Source organism: Sturnira hondurensis, unplaced genomic scaffold, assembly GCF_014824575.4.
Source record: "Sturnira hondurensis isolate 20B ecotype Veracruz unplaced genomic scaffold, ASM1482457v3 Scaffold0006805, whole genome shotgun sequence".
Classification (NCBI taxonomy): Eukaryota; Metazoa; Chordata; class Mammalia; order Chiroptera; family Phyllostomidae; genus Sturnira; species Sturnira hondurensis.
In genome coordinates this window covers 1127625-1155381 of record NW_028079436.1, presented here as the reverse complement: position 1 = coordinate 1155381, position 27757 = coordinate 1127625, and the positions used below count along the sequence as shown (strand labels likewise).

The 27757-nt window shown below is 56.7% G+C and overlaps 1 protein-coding gene across 1 annotated transcript in view; it reads right to left on the bottom strand.

Annotated features, from left to right (window-relative positions):
• Window positions 1–27757, bottom strand: part of FSTL4 (follistatin like 4) — a 354377-nt gene that overhangs the window by 101230 nt on the left and 225390 nt on the right. The window contains exons 5-6 of the mRNA XM_037050468.1: window positions 9940–10133; window positions 6370–6493 (exon numbers count right to left, since the gene is read on the bottom strand). Of these exons, the coding sequence (XP_036906363.1) occupies window positions 6370–6493; window positions 9940–10133 (318 nt within the window). The remainder of the gene's footprint in view (window positions 1–6369; window positions 6494–9939; window positions 10134–27757) is intronic.

Sequence of the window (27757 nt, the reverse complement as noted above, 5' to 3'; positions counted from 1 at the left end):
CTCAGTCCCCAGTCTCGGCAGCTAAACTTCCCTCAAGCACGCAGTCTCAAAGCCTGAGCCAGGCTCCTGTAAAATGTTCTGGTCAGCTGGCCTGGCCCTTAAATGGACGCCACATTCCCACTGCGGCTGAGTGAGAGACCGGGATGCACCCCTGTCCGATGCTCTTCCTCCCTTCAGAGAGCCAGGCCCACACCCGCCGCAGGGCGGGCCTGCCTGGTCTTCCTGCGGGGCCCAGGGCATGTCGCTTCCTCGAGTCTTTCTGGCAGGGCCCTGAGTCCGGGAGCCTGGGTCTCTGTGCTCAGCGGGCCTGCTCAAGAGGCCTGCCCTGCAGCCCCCCAGGCCCGCCTCGGTGCACTCTGAGCTGGCAGGTCTCCCGTTTTCAGCGGGGCAGCTGTGGCAGAGGCTCCGAGGGCCCGTGCTCTGTCTTTCTCTGTGGGTATCAAGCTGATTTTGTGATGTGGCCTCAGGTGGGAGGGAGGCCGCCATGGGGCCGAGCTGGGGCCGCACCGGTCTGTTTTGGGTTCTCAGGAGCTGAGTCAGAAGACACAGAAACTGACATTCTACGCTAATGAATGGTTTCCCGAAGTGTACAGACTCCTGGCAGCCGGGGCCCACTGCCTCTGCTGGGGACAGGCCACAGCCCCAGACGATGCAGGGCAGAGGAGCGGGCTTCGAGGGAGCCTTATCTCCACACACAGCCGGCGGAGGGGGGATGATTAAGCTGTGGGCAGGTGGCCTAACAGCCCAGTAGGACACTTATCCTGAGGAGGGCTAAGTGGCCAACGAGTGGTCCTGGGAGCAGAATGGGAGCTTGGTGGGACAAGCAGCTTCTGTCTCCATTAAGGGACATTAGGCCCACGAGGGTACCTCATTGCGCCGGTCATCCTGTCGCTCATCTCGAAGGTCAGGGCTGGTGGGCTGCGGGGCAGCCAGAGGGGCCCAGTTGGCCTGGTTCTGCCTCACTGGTGCCCGCCCCCCTTCCTGGGCAGGATCCCGGCTGTGGGACCCCAATGAGGTGCTTCCTGGGCTCCCTCTTCCCTGGCCCCCGGGGGACATGCAAAGGCCCCCTGGGACCCATGTGGCTGTCACACTGTGTGCAGACCCCCTGTTTGCTAAGCGCATTTCTCCCTGTAGTTCAGCCCCTATTTCGTAAACATTTAAAAAGGGCTTCCTGGGTGCCAGAGCCCAGGCTGGAGGGAAGAGCACACGGCAAGCAAACCGCTCCAGCCTGGCAGAGCCTGGGGACCAATGTGGGCGAGAGGTTGACAGTGAGGCGGCCCGGGTGGAGGGAGGGATGTGGGAACACGCAGAGCAATTTTGTCATCGCTGTCACCGCCCCCCTGGTCGCCTGCCTGGTCAATTGTTACTCAGCACAACCACATGCAAGGTGTCGTCTTCCTCACTGTTCTCACTCAGTCCCGAGTGACCCTACGGGCAGCATGACTGCTGACCAGCTGCAACCACCCTGTCCCATCAGACAACCAAACAAACTGCAAGTCATGGAGCATGGGTGGAGGGGCATTTGGAGCCCAAGTCCCTCCCCCCACTGAACCAAAGGACAGGGACACGATGGGGACCTGAATGCCAGAACCCTTTCAGACCCGTCCCTTGTCCAGGAAGATCCGGTGCTGCACCCCCTAATGTCCCGCCCGAGCACTCGACTGGGGAGACAGGGCTAAGCCTCGCCTCCCATCTCCTCGCCAGAAGACTTCACAATAAAGCCTTTGCTTTTCTCAAAAGCCGGTGGCACCATATGGCTTCTGTGCGTGTCGGGCAGTGGGCCCTTGCCTGGGGACAGTGGGGATCCTGCCCCCTGTGCAGAAGAGGAACTTGGAACCCAGCTTACCCTCCGGTAGAGAACCGACCCAGGCCATACAGCCAGTGAGCAGCAGAATAGCGGTTTGAACAGGTCTGACTTCATACACATTCTTAGCCATCAGGCCACACCCCAGCTACTGAGCAGAGAGGAGCTGAGGGTTGTGGACACACAGTGGGAGGCGAGATTGAGGAAGACTTCCTGGAGGAGGAGACCACTGAGCTGGGACTCACCATTCAGGAAACCCACTGTGGGGACAGTGAGTCTCCCTCTCATTCGGATGAGTGGCCGAGTATGTTCAAGTTTATGAGACGCTTCCAGGATCAGGCACTGGGTTCAGTCCCACTTTGGGTCAGTCCCCTAACTCCCCACTCGTCATGCTCATGGGGGGGTCCTCGAAGCCCCTCTTTCTGTGCCTGAGGTGAGAGGAAAGTACCCCCATCTCTGTCCTTGGAAGGGAGTGGTGAAACTCAGCACCTCTGACTTCCGATTTTCGATCCACCTCTGGCCACTCCAGTTTAGCCCCTGAGAAAACGAGGTGACTCAGGCAGAGAACCTGCTACTTGGTTTACGGTCCTGTGCAGGCCGCCGTGGTTTGTCCCTGTGGGATGAGGGGCATCATCGCGACCATGTCCTGGCCTCAGCTCAAACGGACACCCTCCTGCCTGTGTTCCTTGTTCTCCAAACTCAAGAGCTGATCTTTGACGAATCCCAGCTCTCTGATGTCCTGCCACTCACCGTCCCAGACTCAGGAACCGAGTGGAGGATAAAGTGGCACCCTCACCATCCATGCTGCCTGTCTGGACTCACTCTCCCTCCACCTTCTCTTCCGCCAAGGAGCCGGGTGGGTGGGGGCGGGGAGTGGGGGGGGTGGTTCCTGCCTTTGTTGCAGTTTGCTGTCCTGCTCACATGGCTGGCTGTGAGGACGCACTGAGGTCATGTGTCTGGCTTGTGCCGGGCATGATTCTTTCCAGAGCAAAACGACGCGGCACCATCCTTTCATTTTCAGCAATAATGCAGAAAAACAGCTCAGTCCACCAGGTGACCATTTCGTCTGTTTCACAGAGTTGCCCTGGATACCGAGATACTGCACTGCCAGATGAAATCCCTGTGTTCTTCCCTGCCTGCCTGCAGCTGAGGGAGGGTGTCCGACCCCCAGGGCCGATTGCCTGCGGTGCCCCTGACATGGTGCTCCCGCGGACACTAAGCGTCTGGATCCCAGAACGCTCACGAATGAGGCCTCCTTCCCGCACTGCCAGCTGCTCAAACCCTTCCTCTGCCTCCAACACACTGCTCTCACAGGGTTCATTAAAAGGACAAGTATCTTGCCAAATTTCAGACGAATTTTGTAATGAATTTGAAGCGAGGAAAAAAAACACTCATTTAAGCAACACGATTTTCCCAAGATCCCAGCCCAAGCGTTCAGAAAAGTGCAAAAACATGCATTATTAAAAGGCTTTTCAATTGAGCAACTTTCAGATTAATTTATGGTGCTGCACAGACAGGGCTGGTGTGCCTGCTGCTCGCCAGTGACCCTGGGGACCAGCGGCAGGTTCTGCTGCCCATTGGGTGGGGCTGGGAGGGAGCGTGGGGGGCGCATGATGGGAGCGCACTGCTCCTCGGGCTCCCAGGTCCACCGCTGACTTGGAGAGCCAAAAGCAACTAGAGCAGAGTGTTTCGGTGATAAATGCATGGCGAGAGGGAGGCCACTTTCGTATTTCACTCATGTCACTGTACAAAGACGGGTGACTGGGAGCCTTCGCTCCATCTGACAGAAAAAGACTGAGCTGACTTCCATGGTTATGGGACCTGTCCCCTGCCCTTCTCCCTGGGGAGGGGTCGCCTGTTCTGCGGAGGACGGGACAGCCTGGCTGTGGGCCAGCTGAGCTGAGCCTGGGAAACCGCCAGTCCTGGGATCCCTGACATCGCCCTGAGCCAGCTGCGGACCATGGTGAACCCACCTTCCCACGGACGGCTGTGCCCGCTGCAGGAGAAGACGTGACTGAGCAGAGCCCAGCCCCTGAACTTGCAACACGACCCGCTTCTCCAGGAAAAACGCCCCAGTCTCATCCTTGAATGCAGTGACTGCGTTGGGGCCAGGGCTCAGCCTGCCAGTACCCAAAGACCCTGGCAAAACGCAGACTAGAAAATTAGAATTTAAAGTCTCCACCCTTGCCAGCCCACCAGTCCCAGTTTTAAAAATGAAACCCAGAATGTTGCTGCTGACATGTCTGAGCTACTGTTTTCTGAGTTGTAGGCAGATTTCTTTGACGTCCATTGATCTCCGGGTAGTAAGTTGTACCTCCGTGTCTGCCTTCAATGGCCTATTTAACATTCACCGAGCTATAAATCCACTCCCACAGCCCTGGGAGCTCGGTTGAGAGTTCCCGAGACTCTGGAAAACCATCGACCCCGTGTGCGCAGGTCGCCGCACGTCAGGCCTTCAGAGTGGGTTGCCGCACTCTGTGGCTTTGCCTGCGAGTTTACATTTTATTGCATATCTATTGTTTGGGTTGGGCTGTGATGGATGGTTTGGCTGCCTGGTTCAAAACAAGTCCAAGGCGACAACAGAATCTAATTTGCTTTAAAAATGATGATTATCGTGCTTTTCAAATAATAACCCAGGAGTGAAGGAAACAACCACTGCAGGGCTCTGCATGGGATGTGTGCGTGGCCAGAGGGGAGGCGGTGACTGCCGCCCTCTCCCTGGGTGGCTCAGGAGGGCCTCCCTCCTAGGGGGCAGCGGGGCTGCTTCCACCCCCTTGACAGTAACACCCTCAGCTCCCTGTGGGGACCCAGACCAACTCCCAGGAGCAGAGCTCACAGAGCCGTGGCTGCCGTGGTCCTGGTACGAGGACGGTGCCTGGACAGCGCCATCTTTGGCTTCCTGCGCCCACTGCGGGCCATCTGAGCGCCGATGCCTGGTGAGCTCCCAAGTCTTCAAGTGCAGCCTCGGTCCCTCGGCTCTTAAAATGCACCAACCTTTCCCTTCATAGCTCCTTCTGCCGAGGGGCCTGCTGAGGATGTCCCAGAAGTGTCCCCAGAACACTTGAGGCGACCTACCTGTGGTGGCGGGCTCATCTCCCCATCACCAGCCCTGACTGCCCCACTCATTTCTTGTCCAGATTCAACAGGGATTCGAGTCGTCGGGAGGCCCTGGTTTGGGGAAGGTGGACAGAGAGGGTATTGCAGGAGGTGGACAGGGGACAGGAGCGACGTGCCGGTCACCACTGGCTCTCCAGAGGAAAACGACCCCTCCGCGACCTCCTTTCTGTACCGTGTGTGCGGTGTAAATTTCTGTGGCAGAAATACTCCCACTATGGATGATGACAATGAAAAGCTACCAACTGTTTGTTTGCCTTGAAAATTCCTGAAACTCTAACAATGGGCTCTCAAGAACTAGGTCTAGGTTGCCGCTGCTACTTCCATACGTTCTAAAATTAAGAGATTTACTTCAGGGAATAAGCTCGTTGATCCACAGAGCAAATTCCTCCTACAGCAGGCCAAGTCTATCAGTCATTCACACCTTATTCTGAACTACTATGGGCAGACATGAGTGTTAACAGTGGGCAGGGAGGAGACTGGTGGGGAACCATCGCCCATACCTAGTCACGCAGAGCACGCACAGCCCTGTACTTGGCGGTTGGGCTTCCGTTCTCTGCGATAAGAATGCTGGGAACTGGTGTGAACTGGGAAGGCACCCCTGTGTCAACTCATGGACCTTTCCCACAGGGAAGAATCACACTCATCTCTCTCCTCTTATGTCGTACAAGTACTTCCTCCATCTGCCGCAAGAGCCTTTCATGCCAAGGACTCCTTCTCAGGCCTTGAGAGTGTTTGGAATGACAGCCGCGCAAGGAGACGCCAACAGGGAGCACCAGCGCCTTTCCCAACGGTGGGGCTCCATGTGGAGGATCTGTGGCTGGGAGGCTCAGCACACCCTGGGGGTCTCACACCTACTTCTCAGATTCCAGAACCTGAAGGTCAAGTTCAAGGACGCATCACACAGGTTGCACATACTATCTGCTTTAAGCAGAGCCTGAATACTGTCCGATACAAAGAGGCTTTGTCTCTCCAGGGCCCGGAGCAACCCCAGAAGCGCCCTGCCCTCTTCACTGCTGAGTTCTGTGAGCTCCCTGCTGAAGCACGTGCTCCGAGGGGCCCAGCCTCTAGCTCTCTCCGGCAGAACCTGCCTCCTGGGGGCTGGCCCACAGCCTGGGGCCGGCCCCCACCTCTGCTCCTTCCATGCACAGACACCCCCGGGTGCCCAGTAGTGCACCCCAAACACACTGAAATCACAGTCCTGTGCTCCTCAGGTGACGACCAGAAAGGCCTTCATCCAAAAGGAGCAGACCGAACGCTCCCTCTCCAACCGCTCTCCTTTGCCCTTTTCAAGGGCAGGCTCATGGTGAAACAAACCGAACTGCCTTTGTCTGTGATAGAAACCAGCCTCGAAGACAGCCGAGGCAGACTCCAGGCTGTGACACATTTGGGTGCAGGCGTGCCTGCAGACACCACCCGTGTGCCTGCTTGGCCCAGCTGGCCTGACTTACGGAAGGCGGTGAGCAGCTCTCGGAGGGTCAGCCAGCCATCCCTGTTGTAGTCATCAAATCGAAGGAGGTCGCTTGGCGAGCATCCCAGGAAGTCCTTCTCCAGGTCCTGCTCCTCCAGCGTGTGCTGCAGGGGAGGGAGGGGACAAGGCCAGGGGTGGCATGAGCCCAGAGCTGTGGGCCATGCTGGGACGGGGCCCAGGCCGCATCAGGGCGAGGACTCCAGGGACAGCGTATGGGGCCACAGGGAGCCTCTGAAGAACTTGGTTTTGTCTGGTCTGACTGTCCCATTTTATAGATGAGAAAACTGAGGCTCGGAATGGGGAGGGGGCATTCCTAAGGTCACATGCAGTTGGGACAGAGGCGGGACCAGTGTTCAGCTGTGTCCTCTGCCCATCTGGGCAGACAGACCCCAGACAGTCTGAGGTCAGAAGGATCCTTGAGGCCACCTGATCTATGCCTTCATGTCATTTGTCGGGGACAGACGAGAAGGGGCTTATCAAATGAACTCAGCAAATATTACAAAGAGCAGCTGAACCAACTGAGGGCTCCTGGCTCCCAGCTGTGCATAGCTGGCAGGTGCCCCTGCATTAACACCTCCCCCCACCCCCGCTGCCACAGGCCCTTCCATTCTCAGGGGGGCACCTCCGAGCCACAGCACACCCCCCAGAAGGGGGCAGCTGCCACTCGACTGACCTAGGACTGTGCCCCCGCCTTTGCCTGCCCTGTCCTGCCAGGGACCCAAGTCTCTGTCCAGGGGACTCTGACATGGGGCCTGCGTGGGCCTTCGTGAACTCTCAGGAAGCGGTCTGGGCCACAGGGCACAGAGACGTCCCCAGCATGGCCGGCCACATGCCCAAAGGTGCCTAAAGGTAGAAATTCCAGGCACGCTCGCTCGGCTGGAGCCAGAGGCCGAGTATCTCACAGAACAAATGCCCAGAAGGAAATTTTGGAAGAAGGGAAGATTTTATTTTGTGGGGGGGAGGGGGGCAGAGGCGTTTTCTCTTTATTTAACAGTCTTGGCTTGGTCTGCTACATTAAAGGCAACTTAATGTGATAATGTTAAAAAAATGACCTCTAGCCCAACGAGTAAGAACCGCCGATAAAAGGGAGATCAACCCTAATGCCCGAAATCAGTCTTTTGGAGACAGAAATTCCCCTCTGTCTGTTTCTGCATTGGAAATTGATTAACTTTTCATGGGACCGAAGAGTTTTTCCATGATACCTGTTATTCGGTGTCCAGGCAAGGCCCCCCTTAGCTGGGCTCTGCCTGGCAGATTTATGAAATGGACTTTAAATTAAATACATTAAATTTTAAAGGGGAAATCATAGCCCAGTTACCATGCTTGTTAATGGCTTCAGGTGCTTCGGGGTGCATGTCTGCCAGGTTAGAGCGACAAGACCAGGAGCTTTCGTTTACTTGGCCAAGAGCACACGGTGCCTCTGCACAGCCTGGAGCCTGGGGAAGCACCCCACAGCTCTTCCTGCAGGACCTGGGCCTTCCCCAGAGCAGCTTGGGTCACCTGTGGGTCGCTAGCCCTGCCCCTCGGGGTCTTAGCCATAGCCAGGGGTCTGGAGCTGATGGGGCTGGCCTGGCTGAAACTGCGTGTGCCTGGGAGGGAGGCAGTGGGCAGCAGGCCTCCTGGGAGGCAGGCCCTGCGTGGTCTTGCGCGTGTCACCCAGGTGTGGGTGAGCAGGGTGGGGTCTGCAAGTGCCTTTGGATCTGTGGTTCCCAGCACGCACCCTGGAAGCAGGCTGCAGACTGGTCAGGGTAGAGGGCCGTGAGGGGGCCTCTCCATGACAGGGCTTCTGGGCTTCTGAGTGTTGCACACTCAGGTTTGTGGGCACCTGCTGGGCCCCTTAGACCTGGAGAGGACTAAGGACCTGGTAGAACTTCCTGAGGGGAGCCATTCTCCCCCAGGGCGACCCCACGCTGTGAGGAGAGCAGGTGCATGCAGAGCAGCCCACCTGGGCTGCAGCAGCAGCCCCATAATGTCCTGGGCAGTGAGCACCCTCGGGCCAGCTGCTCGAGGAGTCCCGGTGTTTCTCACGTGGAAACACCTGTGAAGTGGGGGTAGGTCATGGCCATGCCGACCTCCTAGCAGAGGGAGTCTGGGAGGTGTAGGAGGAAGAACTGGTAATGGAGAGAGAGGCAGGCAATGACATCGATGTTGACCACTGTCACCTACTGGGAGGCTCCTCGTGTCCAGTGCTGTGCTCAGCACTCACAGGTCTCAGTTGTTTGCTGCACCCGATGACCCCATGATGGGCACAGACCAGAAATGCAGGTGCAGAGGGGTGAGGCATCTCCTCAGACGGGTCCTCAGACCTGCCAGCTGGACACTGTTGCAGGCGCCACTGGAAAGCAGCTGTCTGGCCTTCCAGTGAGGCCGGCGTCCTCGGCCGCCACGGCGCATGGTGAGGAACGCCTTTGTGTGCGCACCTCACGGGGAAAGGGCCTGGTGCTCTGCCTTGCACACAGGGGTGCTCAGCCCCATCCTTCCTGGTGACCTGGCCCAGCTTTGATGACGTCGCAGCATCATGTGCAGGGTTTCTTTATAGTGGCCTCCAGGGTGGGCCTCATCCTTATTGTCTGCTCTCTGGGTGGGCACTCGGTGGTCTCTACAGACGAGCTTCCCTCGTCCACCACCCTGAATGGGGAAGCCGGCCCTGCCTCCCTTGTGTATCCCGGCACCTGCCCGAGGGGAGCCAGTGGAGCAGGAGCAGGAAGGCAGGCCTTTCCGCCCGCCCAGCCTCCTTCCGGCCGCCGGCCCCCAGAGATCCTCCCATGTCTGGCAATAATTGGGCCCCGGTTGCTCCTTGCTCATGTCTCTCTGTCACAGACGCTAACTGCCCTTGCACTTCTTTGCAGCTGGACAGACAGACACATGCACTGGCTTTGGGGAGGGAGGGAAAACACAGGCCCAATCCACGAGTGTTTGCAAAGGAAGAGCAGTGCTCAGAGGTGGACACAGCTTCCTGCAAGCAAGCAGGCTGGGTCTGGGCTGTGGGCATCTGGGCACTAAAGAGCAGGGAGACCCTGGGGGCAGGGCTTGGGGACGCCCGGGTTGCAGCTACAGTGGCGTTTGGTGAAACTGCACCTGCTTACTTCCAACCTTCCCACCGAGGACAGTAATGGACCCAAGGAAGAAAGGACATTTCCTAATGACATTGGAGACCAGCCCCTCTGAAGCCTGTGTTTTGCCAGCCGGCCGCACGTGCTTCCACGCTTGTTTATGAATATGGGCTAGAGGTGGCTGGTGGGAAGGGGGCGCGTGAGAGAGTCTCGGGGCCTCGGCCACGAGCTCCCCAGCTCCAGGGAGCCAGGTGTCTCCAGTGGGACGGAGGCCTCCTGGGCCACCGGGCCTGGAATGCCCGGTTGGTCTCCTGGTTCCTTCATTCACATGCTAAGTGAAAAACTGGATTCCTCCTTTTTATCTTTTTATTTTAATTATTGTTCAAGTAACAGTTTTCTGCCTTTTACTCCCATCCCAGTCCACTCTCCCAGCCCTCCCCACTTCCCTCCCATTTGGGTTCCTCCTCAGTTTTATTTTCATGGGACACCGTGCTCACCTGAGCCAGTTCAGAGCTGCTGAGGTGGCCGTCACCATCTGCGTCCCAGTCCTTAAACAGAGATTCCACCAGGAGGCGTTTCTGGGAGTCAGGGTCCCCTCTGCTGCCCTCTTCTCGGTGTGGCTGCAGGCGGGTCTGAAGGGCCAGGAGGACGTTCTTCAGGCGGGCATAGTCCGCCATGGTGCAGCGGTCGCCTGGAGGAGAGAAGATGCGGTTACTGCAGAGAATCCCCCCGGGGGCGGAGTGAGGGCGGCCGTCCATTCTGCTGGTAAAGAGTTTCTGGGCATTTCCTGCATGCCGTGCAGGGGCCACTGGAGTAGACAGGGTTCTGTTTGTCCGTCTGCCCACCAATCCATCCCAAAATATTCACCGAGCACTGAATACAGGCTGCACCAGATGCAAACGCAGGCAGGTACCCGCTTGTCCACCCCACAGAGATCCATTGAGGACCTACTACGTGCCAGGCATGGAGCCATTGCCGGACAGAACAGGGAGTCTGCCCAGGGGAATCCATAGTGGGAGCCCCACGGTGGCCAGGAAAGCCAGACCCAATTCCATTTTGTAATGTTCGTCTTTGCCTTAATCCCACCTTTAAAGGCTGCTTTTGAACGCTTGGCCTCATAGATTCGGGAATGTTAGTTAACAAGACCACTGAGCCCTGCTCAGGTTAATTAGCCGCACTCCCAAGCTGGGCTACATCAGAGTGAACGTATACGTGAGTTCGTGAGGAAGCCTTTCAAAATGCGCATGGAGCATGCAGACATCACTCGAAGGCCCGCATCACAGCCACGCTAGCAGCACAGCATTGGGGCCACACTGCATTTTGGCAGACGGGGCCTGGGGTGCTCTGCGACCTGACACAGGTGACCTTCCCAGGGGCGGGCCACTAGGAGAAACTCCCTGCGAGGCACGGCCTGCAGACGGGCTGCAGGGCTGCTGGCAGAGCAGGTGAGGCCCTCCAACCCCCCTTCCTCGCCCCCCTGGGGCAGAGGGCTTCCCGCGCCCTGCTTCGCTGAGTCCTGGTGGGGTCCTGACCGTCCACTCCAGCCGTGTGGCCAACGTGCTGCTAGGAGCGAACTGTCTGGGGCCCAGAGCTCTAGCCCTTAATTCCAAAGCCAGTTTTGGGTGCCAGGTAAACGCTCGGGCTGGGAGAGTCACCGTAGGGCAGGGTTGGACAGCACCTGCTCCAGTCCCCTGGGTCTGGGTCCCGGCCCTGCCACTGCCTGGACCACTCTTTGGCCCAGATGCCTCCCCTGGGAAGTGGGGCACACACAGCCCCCCACAGGGAGGATTAACTAGGACACATGCATCAGGGGCTCTGCATAGGCTTGGCACGGAGTGAGCGAACATGACAGCCGTTCACTCCTCACCATCCTTGGGACCACATTTGGCAGACAGGGGGGCTGTGCCGGGGGCAGGGGGTAGGGCTGGCAGGCAGTCCATCCGTCTCTCTCTCCCTAGTCAGGCCCGGAGGGCCCAACCACTCTCTCTTGTGCTTGTTTGTGTTTCTAGATTTTCTTCCAATTTGGGGTCAATTGATTCTTGTCAGAAACAGATGCCTGTTACCATTTCCTCCCATGTGTTTATTTAGAAGAAAAATCAATTGCCATGTTCAATATAATCAAATCTATTTGTTCTCTGGGAGCTCCACACTCTGACAGCATGGCTCCCCACCCCCCGCCACCACGCTGGCACCCTCTCTGGCCTGGGAGCATGTCCGCGCCTGGGGACGCGTGGGGTGGCGGGTCGGCGAACGGGTTCTCAAGTGCGTGTCCCGGCACAGTGTGGAACGGAGCGGCCTTGCCCTGCTACAAAACCGCTCTGCCCAGGGGAAGATGGGGCAGCCCGCTGGTTCTTCTCCCCCCAGGCCGGGATGAAGGTCAGTTTGGCAAAGGAGAGGAACGGTTTTGTCCAGATCTTGGCCCCTTGCCCCGCACAGGGTGAAACCTGGTTCTGGCAAATGAATGAGAAGTCGGGAGGCCATGAAGGGGCGGAGGTAGAGCCCGGGTGTGGCTGCTGAGGGGTCTGTGGGGAGGGTGTGCGCAGCAGATGGCTGTGGGGGCGAGGGCAGGCCTGGCTCAGAAATGCTAGTGGACAACAGACTCCTGAGAGTACTCCACAGCAGGGCCACCTGAAGGGTGGGCCGGGACAGGGCAGGTGGGCAGGGACACCTTATTCTCGATGGTCCCCACAACCCTTGGGGGGGCACAGCGCCCCTCTGAGCGGCCCGCTGCCCAGGGCCAGGCCTATACAGCTAGGTAGCATCTCCCACACGAAGGGAACCGCTGTGGTAGGTCCTGCCCAGTGGGCTGCAGCACACCCCACCCGCAGGCCCCGCCCCTCCTGTCCCATTCCCACAATTCTCTCTGAGTTCTCGGGCTTCTGGCGTCTGCACCCTGGCAACTGCCTGGCACAGGCCTCCTGGCCAGGGAGGTACACATACATCTAGACATCAGCCTAGAGGGGGAAAGGGCGGGCGACCCCAGGCTCCGCAGTCGGCTCCCCGAGCCCTTGGCCTTGCCCCCTGCTGGAGCCCACACCCCCCGGCTCCTCCCTTTGGGCATTCACACAAACTCTGGGCTGGATGGTGCTGGGTGGCGTGCTGGGGGGTGGGGGACAATGGAGCTTCCAGCCCTGAGCACCCGGGAGCCCGTGGGGGACAGCTAGGAAGGGAGGGGTGTTCAGGATGAGATCACAAGAGGAGGGGTGTTGGGGAGAAGGAGGCACAGGGCCAGCAGGCCAGGTAGCCGGGGTTGCAGGCCTGTCCTGCCTCCAGTTCCCCCCTTAAAATGGGGCCAAAATCGCCCCTTCCCACCGCACAGGTCATGGCATTGAAGCAGCGGTTTCCAGCCTTTCCCCCTCACGGCACACATAGACCGATTCCTGAAATCCTGAGGTGTGATTTCAATTCACTCACACTGGACAGCTACGGTTGTGTTGGCTGTCGTCGTCGTTTTTTTTGACAGTCTCAGGGAACGGGAGTCAGGGTCCCTGACCGAATAGTCACGTGTTGCGTGTTTTATAAACTCTCCTGGCACACCGGTTGAAAATTGCCGCATTAAAGGAAATGGAAGAGGACTTTGCCAAGTCTAAGTGGTCAGCCAGGCCTGAGGGTTTCTCCTGATGAAGAGAGCCCCAGGGAGCTGGGTCACATCTCACTCGTCTTTGTCCCCTTCTCCAGTGACCCACACCTGGCACAGGTGGCCACTACATCGGTGTTTGCAGAAAACAGACAATTTCCTCCCTCCATCCCACCGCTCATAGACGTTCCTCTGTGGGGCCTCTCAGGGAGGGAGGCTCCTGTCCCGGCCACCTGACCCAGGTGAGCACCCCGACAGGCCCTCGCTAGGGCCCCGCCACCTTCCTGCCAGCCTGGGCACCCTCCCAGTGGCCGTGCAGGCCAGGCCAGCCCCGGGCACCGGCCTCAGGCTTCCTGCCAGCATGTGTGGGGGGGGCTCTTCCTGCTGCCAGGCCAGGCCTGCTTTGGCAGATAAAATATTGATCAGCCTGCTGCGGAGCCCAGAGTGGGATCCTATTTTCATGTCAGAACTTGGTAATGAACTACATTCATCAAGCCCGTTCTCCATGAGAAAGGTCAGCCGCAGATCTGGCTAAGTTGTTATGACACCTCATTAATCTAGTTCCCTCAATAATTGTCCCTCTTTGAAGATTCTAATGTCCTCCCAACCCCAGCCACACTCCCTCCAGGCGGATGGAGATTATTATAGCAGCAGCCCAGGCACATCCGCATTTAATTCTTTGAGTAAAGAGAGATAGGAAGCAGGTAGCAGCCCCTGGAATTAAATGTCCATCAAAGGAACTCTTTCTATCGCAAAACAAAGGGAAGCAAAGAAGACATTGGGAATGTTCCGTCAGCCACGCGTGCCCCTGCCAGACGTTCCCTCAAAGGGACCGTCTTCACTCTGTGGCAGGCGAAGCTCCCGGTCCCGGGTGTGGGGAGGGCTGGGGGGGGCTCCAGGGAGCCAAGGGAAGGGGGGTTTGGGAGACGACACCCAGGTGGAGGGAAGCTCAGATTCTGAGAGTGAGACAGGCCACGGGGTAAAGGCTCCTGGTGGCCCAGGTCCTGGATGCAGGAAGCAGCTGGAGGCAGGTGGGGGAGGCTGGAGACACCCCGCCCCCGCCGCCCAAAGAGCCTCCTGGTGCACTGCCCCTGGTTTCTCTGTCGCTGCACTCACTCGGCCTTCCTAGTCATCACTGACGATTGTCAGGCTGCTCTGTTGGGCCCGGAGCACCCCCGCTCCCTGGGGCCGGGTCTGGGTCCTTGTCTTGCTTCAGTGGTGTCCCCAGCACCTGGCCCAAGTGCTTGCATGCTGAAGGTGCCCATTAAGTGTCTACTGACTGACTGTGGAATCCCCAGTGGAGAGAGGCAGCAGGTAGGCTCAGAGAGTGGCTGCAGCCCTCCACCGAGGAGGGGACAATCCCAGCTGCCCTGAGCCACAGTGACCAGGGTCTAGAGCTCTTGAGGGGGCTCAGGGCCCACATAACCCATCATGTCAGCTCCTGGGGGGAAACCACGTGGCAGATGTGAGCACAGTGGGGCAGCTCTGGAGCATGGTACACACAGCCATGCTTGCTGATGCCCACGCCACCTTGGGCTGGCCAGGGGGCAGGGACCCTCCTTCACCCAGCGGGGGCACCCCCAACCTGCAACGGTAGCCCTGCAGGGTGAGGTCTGCATGGCCCGGCTAGGGGGTGGTGGCAGGGTGGCGAGCCACAGATGGGCTGCTGGACACTAAGTTGTCGAGAACTGGCTCCTTCACGCTGCCTCTGGTGCGGAGGGTGAGGGACGGGACGTTCCTGCCCTCTGGTTCTGCTGCTGCTGCAGGCCACAGCCCTGCAGAGATGACAGGCAGGGGCTGGAAGCTCAGCCAGGCGAGGAGGCTCGAGGGTGAACTGGACCACAGCCCAGCTCCAGGAAAGGCCCATCTCCTGCCAGCGCTCTGATCCCTAAATGAGCAGAGCTGCCCCCGGGGCCCTTCTGTGCTCTCAGGAGGGCTTTATAGCAAGCAGAAGCAGCAGAGTGGGCTGGGTGGGGGAATCCCAAGGCCCCCGCGCAGGCCACGCCCCCCAATGGCCCCCAGGGGCTCGCAGTTCCCCCACTGGGGCAGCTGTGCACTTCAGGGGTCTTCTACCACCATCAGCTTGACTGGAGAGGGGCTGCAGGACACAGACCACTGCATATCACCAAGCAACCCCTTGGTCACCAGCAGAAGCAATCCCTTTTGGGGGTGGGGGTGGGCTGAGGGGCCTGTGACGAGAAGAGAGGAAGTGCTGGGGTGTGGGCAGCTCGCTTCCCAAGCCACGCCCAGTTCCAGCCCTTCTTGACCTGGCAGGGGCTCAGCACCTTGGCTCAGATCCTAAGACCCTCACTTGGGAGAGCCCCCAGAGCTTGAAGAAGGGACGGGATTGCCCGCCCCCCCCCCACCGGGCCTGCTCACAGGCTGGCTCCCCTGGACTCCACACGACATTGATGCCCCTGGTCCCCACACTGTGCGCAGCACCCTGAGAAGCGGTGTCACTTGCCCCTCGACAAAACTGCGGTCTTTGCCACCAAAACGAAAACCTGGCTCAGTCGTCTGGCGCCAACGTCACAGCTGAATGTGGTGTGACACGCGGGCCTCGGTTGCGATGAGGCTATTTTGGAGCTGCAAAGTTGTGCAAAGAGAGAAGTGTGTTTTCCTCCCAGATCTAATTCATGGGCTGCCACACGTTTGCTGGGGTTCGGCTTCAGAGGAACAAGATGTCTGACTGATGTGAACCCAGGAACATTAATGACACTTCCGCTGCCACGTTCTGGGAAAACGCAATGACCAGTAAATGCCAAAACCAGCGAGTCCGTCTTTAAAATACCGTTCCCCTCACATGACACAGTTTTACTGATGGTGTTGACCAAGCCACACAATTCTAAAAACTCCAGGAGGTGGTGAAGAACACATCCTGTGGAGTCTGAACAATCCCCAAACAAACAAACAGAAGTGCCGTGTGGTGACCCCCGGCTGGCTGTTTCTGGGACCGGGGACTTCTGAGCAGATGGGTCACTGCTGCCCACACTCAGGACCATGGGGCGGTTGGTGTTCGTGCTGTGGCCTACGCTGTAGCCACTGGCCAGTCCAATGAGCTGCCAGAAAGTTGGCCTGCAGACTTTGCTCTCAGGCATTTCCTTCCTGAAAAGCCCTTTCTTCAAACCTGACTTTCCTGCCAAGACCCAACTCTAAGGAATGGCTTCTGTACACTCAAAGCCAAAGATCTGGCCCCTTGGTCCCTTAAGCATTGAGGAGCTAGCCTTCATCTCCAACCTGTCTCCTCCAAACACTGTGCCCCGGGGCCTTTGCATCTCCTACATGACAGTCTTCACTCTCTTAAAGAGCCCAGCCATGGAGAGCCTTGGTGGACACTGTCATGGGCCACAGGGACACTGGTGAGCGGCTGCCTGCCCACAGTTTTGGAGATGCTCAGCCACCTCCTGTCCCCTCAGGCACTCGGAGCTCCACCTGAGTACTCTTCTCACCCACTCATCCCAACCCCAGAATGGGCTCCCTGCATTCATAGGTGTGTCCTCAGATGGCCAGGGGCCTAGCATCTGGCTGGCCAACTGTCCTTGGTCAGTGCCCTCTGCCCTTTTCCCTGGAGGGCCCTATTTACCATCCCATCTGCTTTTGAATGCTCTGGGTTCTTAAAGGCACAGAGCTCACTTTGGGCCCACACAGAGAGTCTGACCCTCTAAGGCTCCACCAGACCCATGACTCTGCCTGGGCCCAACACACAGGCCGCGCTGACCTCGACCTTGTGCCTCCTTCGCAGCTGCTGCACCAGAGCCCATCAAGCCTGCATGAGAATGTCTACCTCAACTTGCTCCCGAATTTGCAGGCAAACCCCCATCTCCATTTCGCCCCAGCACCAGGTAATTTAAATGAACACAGCTAGCTGCCCAGACCTTTGTGTGACAAATGGCACATTTGCTCATGAATGCCTGGTTCTGGGGCAGCTGCTACACACCTGCTGTTTGACATTCACGATCCTCTCTTCTCCTCCTAGAGAGAGCGAAGTTGGCTGTACTCCTGGATGAGGGGCCCACAGACATGCTTTACGGCTGACTGGCCGGCTCTCTATCACATGGCCCCAGGGTGAAGGTGTGGCCTTCGACAACTGAATGAATGCTAAAGCCCTCTGTGTGCACCCCACCGAGGAGGAAGGGGCCCCCATGCAGGCACCCCTCAAGGCCCGCCTCCTTCCCCCTTTCCCCTTTCCCCAGAACAGGGCTCTTCCCTGGATACCCCTAAATGGCTAGCAGTCAAGGAGACCCCCAGGCCATGGAGGATTCTGAGTCCACGCCTCCCCTGCCTGGCGTGGCCCATGGCATTTTTCTCTCCCCGGTGTTGGTCAGGGTGTTTGCTCAGACGAGGTCATCTCCAGCTTCTGGGCCAAGCCCAACAGCCACTAGTTTTTATTGTTTTTTTTGACAGACCCTGCCTCAGGTTTCCCTGTACAAACAGCACAGGAGGACCCCAGCCCCACGCACACAGCAGCCCAGGGGTTACACCCGTCCTTCTGTCCTCACATTGGCAGACAGATGCTTCTTTTCTGGGAACTTTGTGGGTGTCAGGGCACCTTTGGGAGCTGGAGCTGCAGCCTGGGACTCTTGTTTGAGCCTTGGCCTTGGCCTTTGACCAGCAGAACCCGAGAGCTTTGGTGATGTGGGCACGAGTATCGTCAGTGGAAATCAGGCTCTTCTCGGGGGTGCAGGGGAAGTGTCCCAGGACCCATACGGGAGGTGCGGTAAGACTTATATGGTGCTCGAAGGAAAATCCAAGGAGTGTCTTTTTTTGCAATCTGAATGTCCCATCTCCACTGTCTCACCATGGAAAAAGTCCAACTGTGTTCTTAGCAAGGTCAAAACAAAGGCCAGGGTCCAGATTTTCTGCTTCACATTAAAGCTTCGTCCTTCGGAACCCATGCGATCTGGTGCAGCCCCAGTAGCTGCCAGACCTGTGTGGCTGCACGCTCCCAGGTGAGAATGTGCAAATGCATGGGGTGCATGCGGGTCGGGGGGAGGGAGGGAAAGAGAAAAGAAGGTTGAGTGCTTCTTTGTTAAGCTGGCCAGGGGCTGGCCCCTTCAAAATAACCAATCAACTTCCCAAGCTTTGGATAGGTCCACCCCCTAGTTAGGCTGACAGGCCTCTGGGGTCAGGCACCTCCCCGGGGCTCCCCTCCACAATCGGTACTGGAGGGGGAAGGGGGGAGGGGGGGTTGTTCCCTGTGGTGAAGGATGGCTATGATCCCCTGGAGTGTGTGAAGCTGTAGCTTCCTGGCTAAGCAAACAGGCTTATACTCTCCAGGTTATTAAGCTCATTGTCTAATTCCCTCTGTTTCCTTCCTCATTAATAATTAGCTAACTATCCATAGAAATGTGAGCACAATTGCCAAGCTTGGGGTGGGTGATGTAGGCAAGTCAATTGTACTTGCTGGTGCTGCCCTCTGGGATCTTGGACTTGGCCTTCTTGGGCTTTACAAGGTCCCTGATGGCCTCGGTCTGCGAGCTTGCAGCCCTGGAGCTGCTGGCCTGCCTCTTCTCCGAGAGAACTACTTGCACAGAGGTTTTTAGACCTGAGATGACTCAGAGACGTTTCCTGGGGTTTGAAGATTTACCTTAACCCCTCTGAGTGGTATGACTGACAACAGACTCCAGGTCAAAACCAACACCAATTCCCACCAGCTCTGAAGGAAAACCACAGCGTTTAGGGCAGAGTCTCGGGGCCCTGGTGCTGCCAGAGCTGTGGGGGGAGAACGGGAGGCACTGCTTCCCTAGTCTGTGCCCCATTCCAGGGTTGCCCATGCTGGACTCGGCACCACGTGGACAGCCCACGGATGAAGCCCAGACACTCTGTCTCTGTGACAGTCAGCCCCGGGTGGGCAACGGCGTCTGAGGGGCCAGCAGGCTGCGGTGGTCCCGAGGCAGGACAGAAGGAAGTCAGGGGAAAATTCTGGCAGGTGGAGGGAGGAAGCAGGAGCTCACACCCTCCCACCCAGCCCCCACCTTGTCACTAGATCGACACACTGGGAGGCCCTCAGCACTGCCTTTGCTCCTCGTGTGTGTAAGTTCTCGGATCCCAAGAATGCTTCTGGGGTGTCCGACCTTTTGGTGTCTCTGGGCCACGCTGGAAGAAGACGAATTGTCTTGGGCCACACATTAAATACACAAACACTAATGAAAACTGATGAGCAACAAAAAGGGTTTAAGTAAATTTAAGATTTTATGTCGGGCCATATACATAGCCATCCTGGGCCAACACGTAGCCCGCGGGCCGGGGTTCAGGACCCACAGGAGATGGGAGTGACAGAGACCCCCCAGGACCATCCTAAGGAGAATGTATGCGGCCCCGAGGAGCACCCCTAGGGCCAGACAGGTGGGGCCTGCGGGCCACAGCTTGAGTGAGGAGGCTCTGCAGATCTGAGAGACCCCTGAAGCCAGCCCGCCTGTGTCTCATGATTAGCATGCTTTGCCTCGGGCTACGGAATGTTTGCCTGTCTTCTTTTGGGTTTGGAATTTAATAAAGAACTTTCCACGGGGAAGGCCAAAAGCTGCCACTTGATGCTGGCCCCTAATAAAAACAGGAGCCACCAATTAAGTAAGGCGGTCACACTTCCACACGGCTTGGCGGTTTTTCCCACTGTTGGATGCATCCTGGGAAGATTTTCAAGGGTGTGGGGTGAGACGCTCTTTCGTTGCTTTTGAGAGTAGGCTCAGAGGACGATGGGTAAAAAGTCTTCACACACTTAGACACATGCACACACAGCTGAGGATTTGAGTGTGCAGCCCAGGGACACTAGTCCTGTGCCAGCCTTGTTGCCCCCGCCACACTGGCCCCCCGCCACACTGGCCAGAGATGCCTACCCAGCCCACCCAGCACAAGCTATAGGCGCAGCCCCCAGGATCAGGGGTGAAGGCTTTGGCCTGGGCTACAGGCTCCTCCTTTTATTGATAGGGAACCGGGGGTTTGCATGGGCTCTGGCTCCACACGTGGCCTCCCTGGGGGTCCCAAGTCAGAGTGGGGGCTGAGGCTGGAGGGGCCTCTCACTGTCCAGGCCCTGGTTTGCTCTGCTCACGTCCTGGGCTCCCAAATCTCGAGAATGGAAACGAGGGCTCAGCCTAAGATTCGACCGCCATGGCCCTGGCTCTTGTAGTCTGGAAATGGGCCTCAGGGGTCACCTGCTTCAAAGGAATCCAGTGGGACCCTTTTGCCACCTCACCTCATGGCCCGGCGGGGCCGTGAGGGATGGCATGGTGGCCCTCGGGTGCAGCCTCATGGGGTGGCGTCAGTCTCCGTCATGCAAAATGCCTTCCCCGTTAGAGTCCCTGCCTACAGCCAGACACCTCCCTTTTCAGTGGCAATCAGGGAGAGCCCAGGCTCTGCATTTGACTTTTTCTTACTAAAAAAATTATTAACCTTTCGAGAGAAAAGAAGGGAGAGAGAGACACTGATTCATTGTTCCACTTACACGTGCATTCATTGGTTGCTCCTCTATGTGCCCTGAAGATCAAACCTGCAACCTCAGTGCTATCAGGACGAGGCTCTCCCTGGCTAGGGCTGCACTTGACTTCCAACATTAACCGCCCTGTGGGGCTATCTTCCTTCCCAGTGTGTGGTGCACACCTGCCAGACCACAGGAGCCCTGGGGACAGGAGGGCGTGCACCCTCTGCAGTCGCTGTGCCCACCAGCCCCTTGGGGGTATGCTCGGTGTAGCTGGGGACCAACTGACTGATCCCAAGCAACATGAATGACACCGAAGGAGAAGAGGGAGATAATTTATACCCACCCTGAATGTTTGGCTTGGCAAGGGTGGTCACTGTGCAGCTGATCTCTGCTCTGTGAATTCATGAGCATGTGAATATTGCCAGGCTAACTATAACTCTGGACCTCAGGTTGAAGGCAGAGAGGCAGGAGGGGAGGAGCTCTGGACCCAGGGGCGTGGCCAAGGGGCACAGCCAGCCCGCCCCGAGAGTCCCTTGCAACTAATTCGTGCACACACCATCTAGCTTTGAAAAGGAGACTCGGTAGAACTGGTGGCAGCTGGCTCCACGGGATTAATTGGGGGCATTAACATGGACTTAGAGCCCGTGGCACCTTGAAGGAGTGGATCCAGTCCACTTATCTGGGTCGCAGCCACCTGAGCAAATGGCCACAATTATGGCTTTTAAGTGACTTTATAGAATTAATGGGTCACAGAAAATAGAGTGGGACTAAAAGTAAATGTAAAATGAGGGAGACTGCTGGCTTGAAAGTGGGGCTGCCACGTGGGAAGACCAGCAGTAACCACGTGTAAAATGGCACCCCGGTCTCAGCAGGCTCTTCTCCGGGCTCGGGCATCTGAGTCTCTCGCTGATGGGGTTGGGGGGCACCACTCAGTGCATAAGAGAATGGGGACTGGAGTCAGCTCTCTTACTGGGGTGACACTGGTTAGTAAAATTACACAGGTTTCAAGCTTACGAGTCTATAACACATCATTTGTACACAGTACTGTGTGTTCACCACCCAAAGTCAAGTTTCCTCCCACCGCCGTGGATCCCCCCTACCCTCTTCTAGCTCGGCCCACCCCCTTTCCCTCTGGCAACCCCCATGCTGTTGTCTATGTCTACAAGGTTCCCCCCCCTTAATCCCTTCACCTGTTTCACTCAGGCCCCAGCCCCTCCTCTCTGGCCGCCGTCAGTCTGCTCTCTGTGTCTATGACTCTGTTTCTATTTGTTTGTCAGTTTATTTTGTTCGTTAGATTCCACATATGAGTGAGATCATGTGGTTATTGGTCTTGCTCTGAGTTCTCCCACTTAGCATCATGCTCCCCAGGTCCATCCATGCTTTGCAAAAGGTAAGATTTCCTTCTTTTTTTATGGCCAAATAGTATCCTATTGTGTACATGTACCACAGCCTTTTCATCCACCCGTCTATGATGGGCACTTGGGCTGTTTCCACATCTTGGCGACGGTAAAATCCCTCTTTTTCACTTTTCTGTTCCCTCACGTGCTCCCAGGCTGGGACGGAGGCCGGGGGCATCTGTCTCCCGGGTGCGCGCCCATTAGGGACCCGTGTGCCAGCGTAGCCCGCCTGTGCGCTGGAGACTCAGGCCTCCTCTCCTGGAGCCCCACTTCCTCATCCATGCGAGGGGGCTGATGGCCTCTGTCCCCAGGCTTGTTGTCAGAGTCACTGGTCCAGGATGGTGCCTCACCAGGCACGGGGTGGTGGGGGGAGGCGCTCTGGACAGCAGGAAAATCCTCTTTGCATTCTGATAGGTCAGATTCCCAAGACCTCTGGGGTTGGGCGGTGAGTGTCGGTCTGTGGAAGGTTCTGGGAGTTCAATCTCTTTCCAGGGGAAACCCCTCCAGGGCCTTGATCCTGGGGCCCAGGATAAACGTCTCTCTCCCTGGCGGCACTGGGCTGGGGGCGCCTATGAATGACTGTCATGGAAATATAAATTGTTCGACTTCAAAGTGGGCACGTTAATATTTTGAAGTTATTAGCCTGGTCTGTACACTGCAAACGAACATCTCAGCCCCACACGACATTTCCCAGTCTCTCTAAAGGTACCAGGAGAAGGCAGTCAAACCATAAAAGAAACGTAAGAGTACAGCTGCAGATGAGCCTAAAACTCATTTCTTTGAAGCTTAATTGACAGGAAAAGCTCCCAGCCCCAGAGAACTTAAAGGCCCATCATGCGGCTATTCAATGAAGCGTTTCTGTATCGTTGACCACACTAAACTGGAAATCATTATATGGTCATTGCAAATACATTAATAAAATGATGATGTGGGTTTCCTCATGACATAAAGAAGGAACAAAATAATTCACTCAGATAACTCAGCCCACATGTATAGTCTGCCCCCGAGACAGATGGAAGCAAGTGAGGGTTGTGGGGGTCTGAGTCTCACTGGGGGTCTTGAGACGGGGCCCGGGACTCTACTCTGAAAAGCCCCTGGACGCATAGCCAGTCTCCAGAACCAAGCTTGGGGCCAGCTGTGTGAACCCGGAGGGGCTCCAAAGTTCCCACCAGCCCATCCATGCTCCTAGTACACAGCCAGGCCTCTGATGGCCGGGGCCCCCGGACAGTCCCTCCAGCCATGACCTCTGTGCTGCACGCCTAGAGAAGACAGTAAGACAGGTGTGCAGGATCTCCTCTGCACTTGCTCTGACTACCCCAGGGTGCAGACAAGGCCAGGGTGACTGTCCTTAACCACCGGCAGGCTTCCCGCCACGCTCAGCCCCAGCTCTCACAGCCGGCGCACCAAGAACGCTCGGTGCCTCTCCTAGCACTCCACTCCCCTGTGGTCTCAGGACTCCCCACCAAGCCAGTGTGTGAGTGTGTGTGTGTGTGTATGTGTGAATGTGGCAGAGCATGGCTGAGACAAGCAGCACACAGACTGATCAGGGAGGAAACCTTCTGCCTGTCCCCTGTGCTCACCTGCAGGTGGAGCACCCCAGCTGCCGATACCTGTTTGCAGACCCCAGACCCTGTCACCTCTGCACCACCACCCCATGCCCTGCACTCTGCTGGTCCCTATGCCCCTGTCCTTCCAGGCCCACCACAAAGCAGTCTTCCTCTAAGAAACTAGATATGAACCCTGGATATACCCCTTGCAAGCTGTGTGACCTCAGGTAAATCACTTAAGCTCTTTGAACCCTGTCCATGAAACAAGAACAATAAGAGAGCCTACCTATCTTCCCAACCCAATGGAGGTCTCCCGTGCATTGCCGCTGCAGGCCCTCAAGAGTGCAGGCACCTGTGCCAGGTGTATGGGAATGCCTAGTACCTGCTCCAGCATCGTTCCTCAAGTATCCATAGCTTCCTATGTGACGTCCTCAGGACCTGGCTCTGGCAGCACTCTGACAGAGGGCTGCCCCCAGGAGTCCCAGGACCAGGTGACAAGTGGGCAGGGAGGAGGGCTGGCAAGGACTGTTCAGGGGAAGGCAGGTCTGAAGAGTCTCCGGGAGCACCACTCGGAGCTCTGGGAGTGGTGGGCTCTGGACCCAAAGAAAGAAAGGTGCAGAATGCTGTGTGGCCAGGGCAGGAGGCAGAATTTGAGGAGAGGCCTGGGTGGGTCAGAGGGTGCAGAGAAGGAGCGGGAGCAAGGACAGCTGGGAATCAGAGAGCACAGAGGGCAAGAAGGCACCCCTGCTGTGAAGCAAAGCGCACCAACGTGAAATGTGAGGAAACCCTGTGAAACTCATCCCCGCATGAGCAGCTGGGTTCATCTTCCACTCAGACACCTCGGCGAGGCGGCAAGCTGTTGACTTGCTGCATTTTTACCCCAAACACCAGAGAAAGGAGAAACATTTGGAGCCGGCTGCTGCCTGCTGGCTCTGACAGAGGCTGTGTCTCTGGGCCCAGGTGCAAGGGAACCCTCCAACCAGGAGCCACCCACAGATTTCTACTCTGCTGTGGATGCCCCACCGAACACCACAGGGCCTTGGTGCTTCCACAATATTTACATGCACGCTCACATGCACAGGGACACTCACACGCACATGCACACTCATATGCACACACATGCTCACACGCTCATGCATGCTCACACATGCTCACATGCTCACAGAATGAGAAGATGGCACAGAGATGACACATGCGTGCACCTGGGGCAGGTGGGGAGGGGGTTGGGGGTTCTGTTCTCCTGAAGCCTTGACCTGGAGAGCAGGCAGAAGAGGTGAGACATTAGGCAGGGCTGCTCGGGGCCGAGGCTGGGGCAGCTGATGGGGCTCCAGGCTCCTCAGACCTGTCGCTGGACAGACAGCAGCCCGGCCAGGTCCTCGGAGACCTGTGCGTGGGTCTCAGTGCAGCCCCTACTGAACGAGCAGTGTCGGAGCCCTCATTCCTTTTGACCACGGAGGAGGGTGTTCTTTCTGCTGAGCTGGCTCTGTGGGCAGTCAGGGTGTTCTCCCCTCACACCCAGAGAGGGAAGGGTCCAAGCCCAGGCCTGTGAGTTTCCCCCTGTGCTGTGCTGGGGCTCACTTAGTTGTAAACTTATAAAGGGCTCAAGGCGCCGGGAAAACTTCCATTAAATTCAGTTACATCGGCCTCTCCCTTATCCACGGGGGAGACATCCCAAGACCCCAGTGGGTGCCTGAAGCCACAGATGGCGCCGAACCCTATATGGACTATGTTCTTTCCCTATATACATGCCTGTAGTAAAGCTTAATTTATAAATTAGGCAGAGTAAGAGGTTAACAGCAGCAGTAACAGAGTCGAACAATAATAATGCACTGCAAGAAAAATCATGTGGGCGTGGCACTGCGGAGTAAAGTGAGGGGGACTTGAGCACACGCACCGAGATATGGCGACAGCAGCTCTGCGGACAGACAGCGGCGAGGAGACGGGCAGGTGGGGACAAGCTGGACAAGGGGGCGACTCCCATCTGCACTTGATTTCCTCCTGTGCCTCCGAGAGGTGCGCAGTTAAGACTTTTTCAGTTGCTGGAGTTTTCCGTTCGCTATTTGCTATTTTCAGATCGTTCTGGCCGCAGGTGATGAAACATCGGTGAGTCAGACCGCTACCAAAGTGGGGAGGGCTTACTGCAACCGAATTGCAGCCCTCAGAGTTCCCTTTCCATAGGGACTATGGAAAAATCTGGCAAAAGAAAAAATAACCAGCGTAATCCTCGAACCTCTAACAACGAGGTGCCCACACTTCTGCGAGTCCCCTGTGCCGCGTCCCTTTGTGCCCCGTGCTTTGCGTTGGGGCAGTCGCAGGACCCGTGGCACCGGTCTGGTCTTTCCAACAGTCTCCTGAAGATGCGTGGTTCTGATAGCTCCTGGTCCTCCGGGGCAAGGAGAGCTGCTTCCCACCAGCCCTGCAACAGCCCAGTGCCCCGCATCCTCCTACTGACTGGGGTGAGGTGGGGCTTTCTTCTCTTCTGCGGAGGGGCAGGCTGGGGAACATCCCCGACAGCCATCAAGATGAAAGCTGCCCTTGGCACAGGGGTCATTACTATGCATTATAATGAGGACTCAGGCCACCCGTCACAGAAAAATCCATTTGATTTCAATCAGCAAGAAGTAACACAGGGCACAGATTTCCTTAGTGCTGCTGGAATAAGAAGAGAAAGCGTCTGGACCTGCCCTCCGAGTCCTCAGGGAGGAGGGCGGAGGCTCGAGGCCGGCTCTGATGAGGAATGGCCCCTGCAGGCATTCCACCAGCCAGGCCAATGCAGGGCTGGACACTCAGCGCAGACGTGGGGACCCGGTGAGGCCGCTCGGCACCTGGGCTCTGGGGAGGCTGGAGGTTGGCCCAGGGCCACGGCCCGGGCCCAGGAACTTGTGCATAGGTGTGGAGCTTCACAGAATGTGGAAAACCGGGGACTTTTCAAACACTGTGGCATCCTGCTCAACACTGTGGTTTAACAATCACAGATCTTCTAAAACCAGGTGTCAAAAATACAATTTTGGGGTGAAACTGCTGAACACATTTGATTGAAGGATGACTCTGACCCTACAGTTGAAACATAAAGTTTTTATTCCTCGGGGCTGCAGTTCGGTGATGTTTGTTTTGTGGAGTTCAAGACAGTAAGAGACATTTTTATTAAAGGCGCACTTCCCGTTTACTGGGTTTCTGTTTATTCTGCAAGGACCTAATTCCACTGTCATTCGGAGAGCAATGCGGCTTGAATTCAATTGCTAGATCGTGAATTTCCTCCAACAACTTCCATTTAGTCCAGACCAGAATCTCAGTGGGTGGTAATAAATACCAAAGCACAGAATGGGTGAGAGAAGCAAAGCAAAAACCCCTCATCAAATACAATTATTGATCAACACTGAACTGCCTTTATCATCTCTATGCTAATTCCTGATGTATACATACATATTGACAATTTCATTACATAAATACATTGACATTTGCAGCAGAGAAAATATATCGAGCAATTCAAAATTGCAATCTTTGGAGAACAGTAAATACATAAACATACAGTAAAAGATGCAGAACAGTAAAAGCTGTGGATTCTTCTAAGCATGAGACACCCTATGAAAAATAGTTGGGTAGAAACTCTTCAGATGTTTAATGTGGCCCCCCCGTCAAAGCTTTGAAAGCAAAAGATACATACCAGAAAATCAAAGAAGCAAAACTTTAAATAATGCATTAAGATCAATTAGGCAGGACTTTCTGTTAAGATGGCGGGTGGGTAAATGCGGTTCTCAAACCCTCCCACATCCACATGGAAATTACAACCATCGTTCAGAACCACCTGAAATCGAGCTGAATAGAAGCCTGACAGCTAGTGGATTAAAGAAGCCACACAGAGACTGGTAGCAGGGGTAGGGATGCGGAACAGACTGGCCTCACAACCGTTCGCGGAGGAGTGAGGGGTCCCAGCCCCACACCATACTCCCTGCCCAGGGCTCCAGTGCCCGGAGGAAAAGTCCCCATAACTCTGGCTGTGAAAACCAGTAGGGATTGAGGCTGCGAGAGACAGGGGANGAAGCCTGACAGCTAGTGGATTAAAGAAGCCACACAGAGACTGGTAGCAGGGGTAGGGATGCGGAACAGACTGGCCTCACAACCGTTCGAGGAGGAGTGAGGGGTCCCAGCCCCACACCATACTCCCTGCCCAGGGCTCCAGTGCCCGGAGGAAAAGTCCCCATAACTCTGGCTGTGAAAACCAGTAGGGATTGAGGCTGCGAGAGACAGGGGACTCCTCCAGTCCCAGGCAGATCCTCTCAAAGGCGCCCCGCACAGACTTATCAGGACTTACTCCCTCTGAGCTGCAGCGCTGGGACAGCAGCGGGGACAGCAGCTGAAAGGCACCAGGGGAGGAACCGA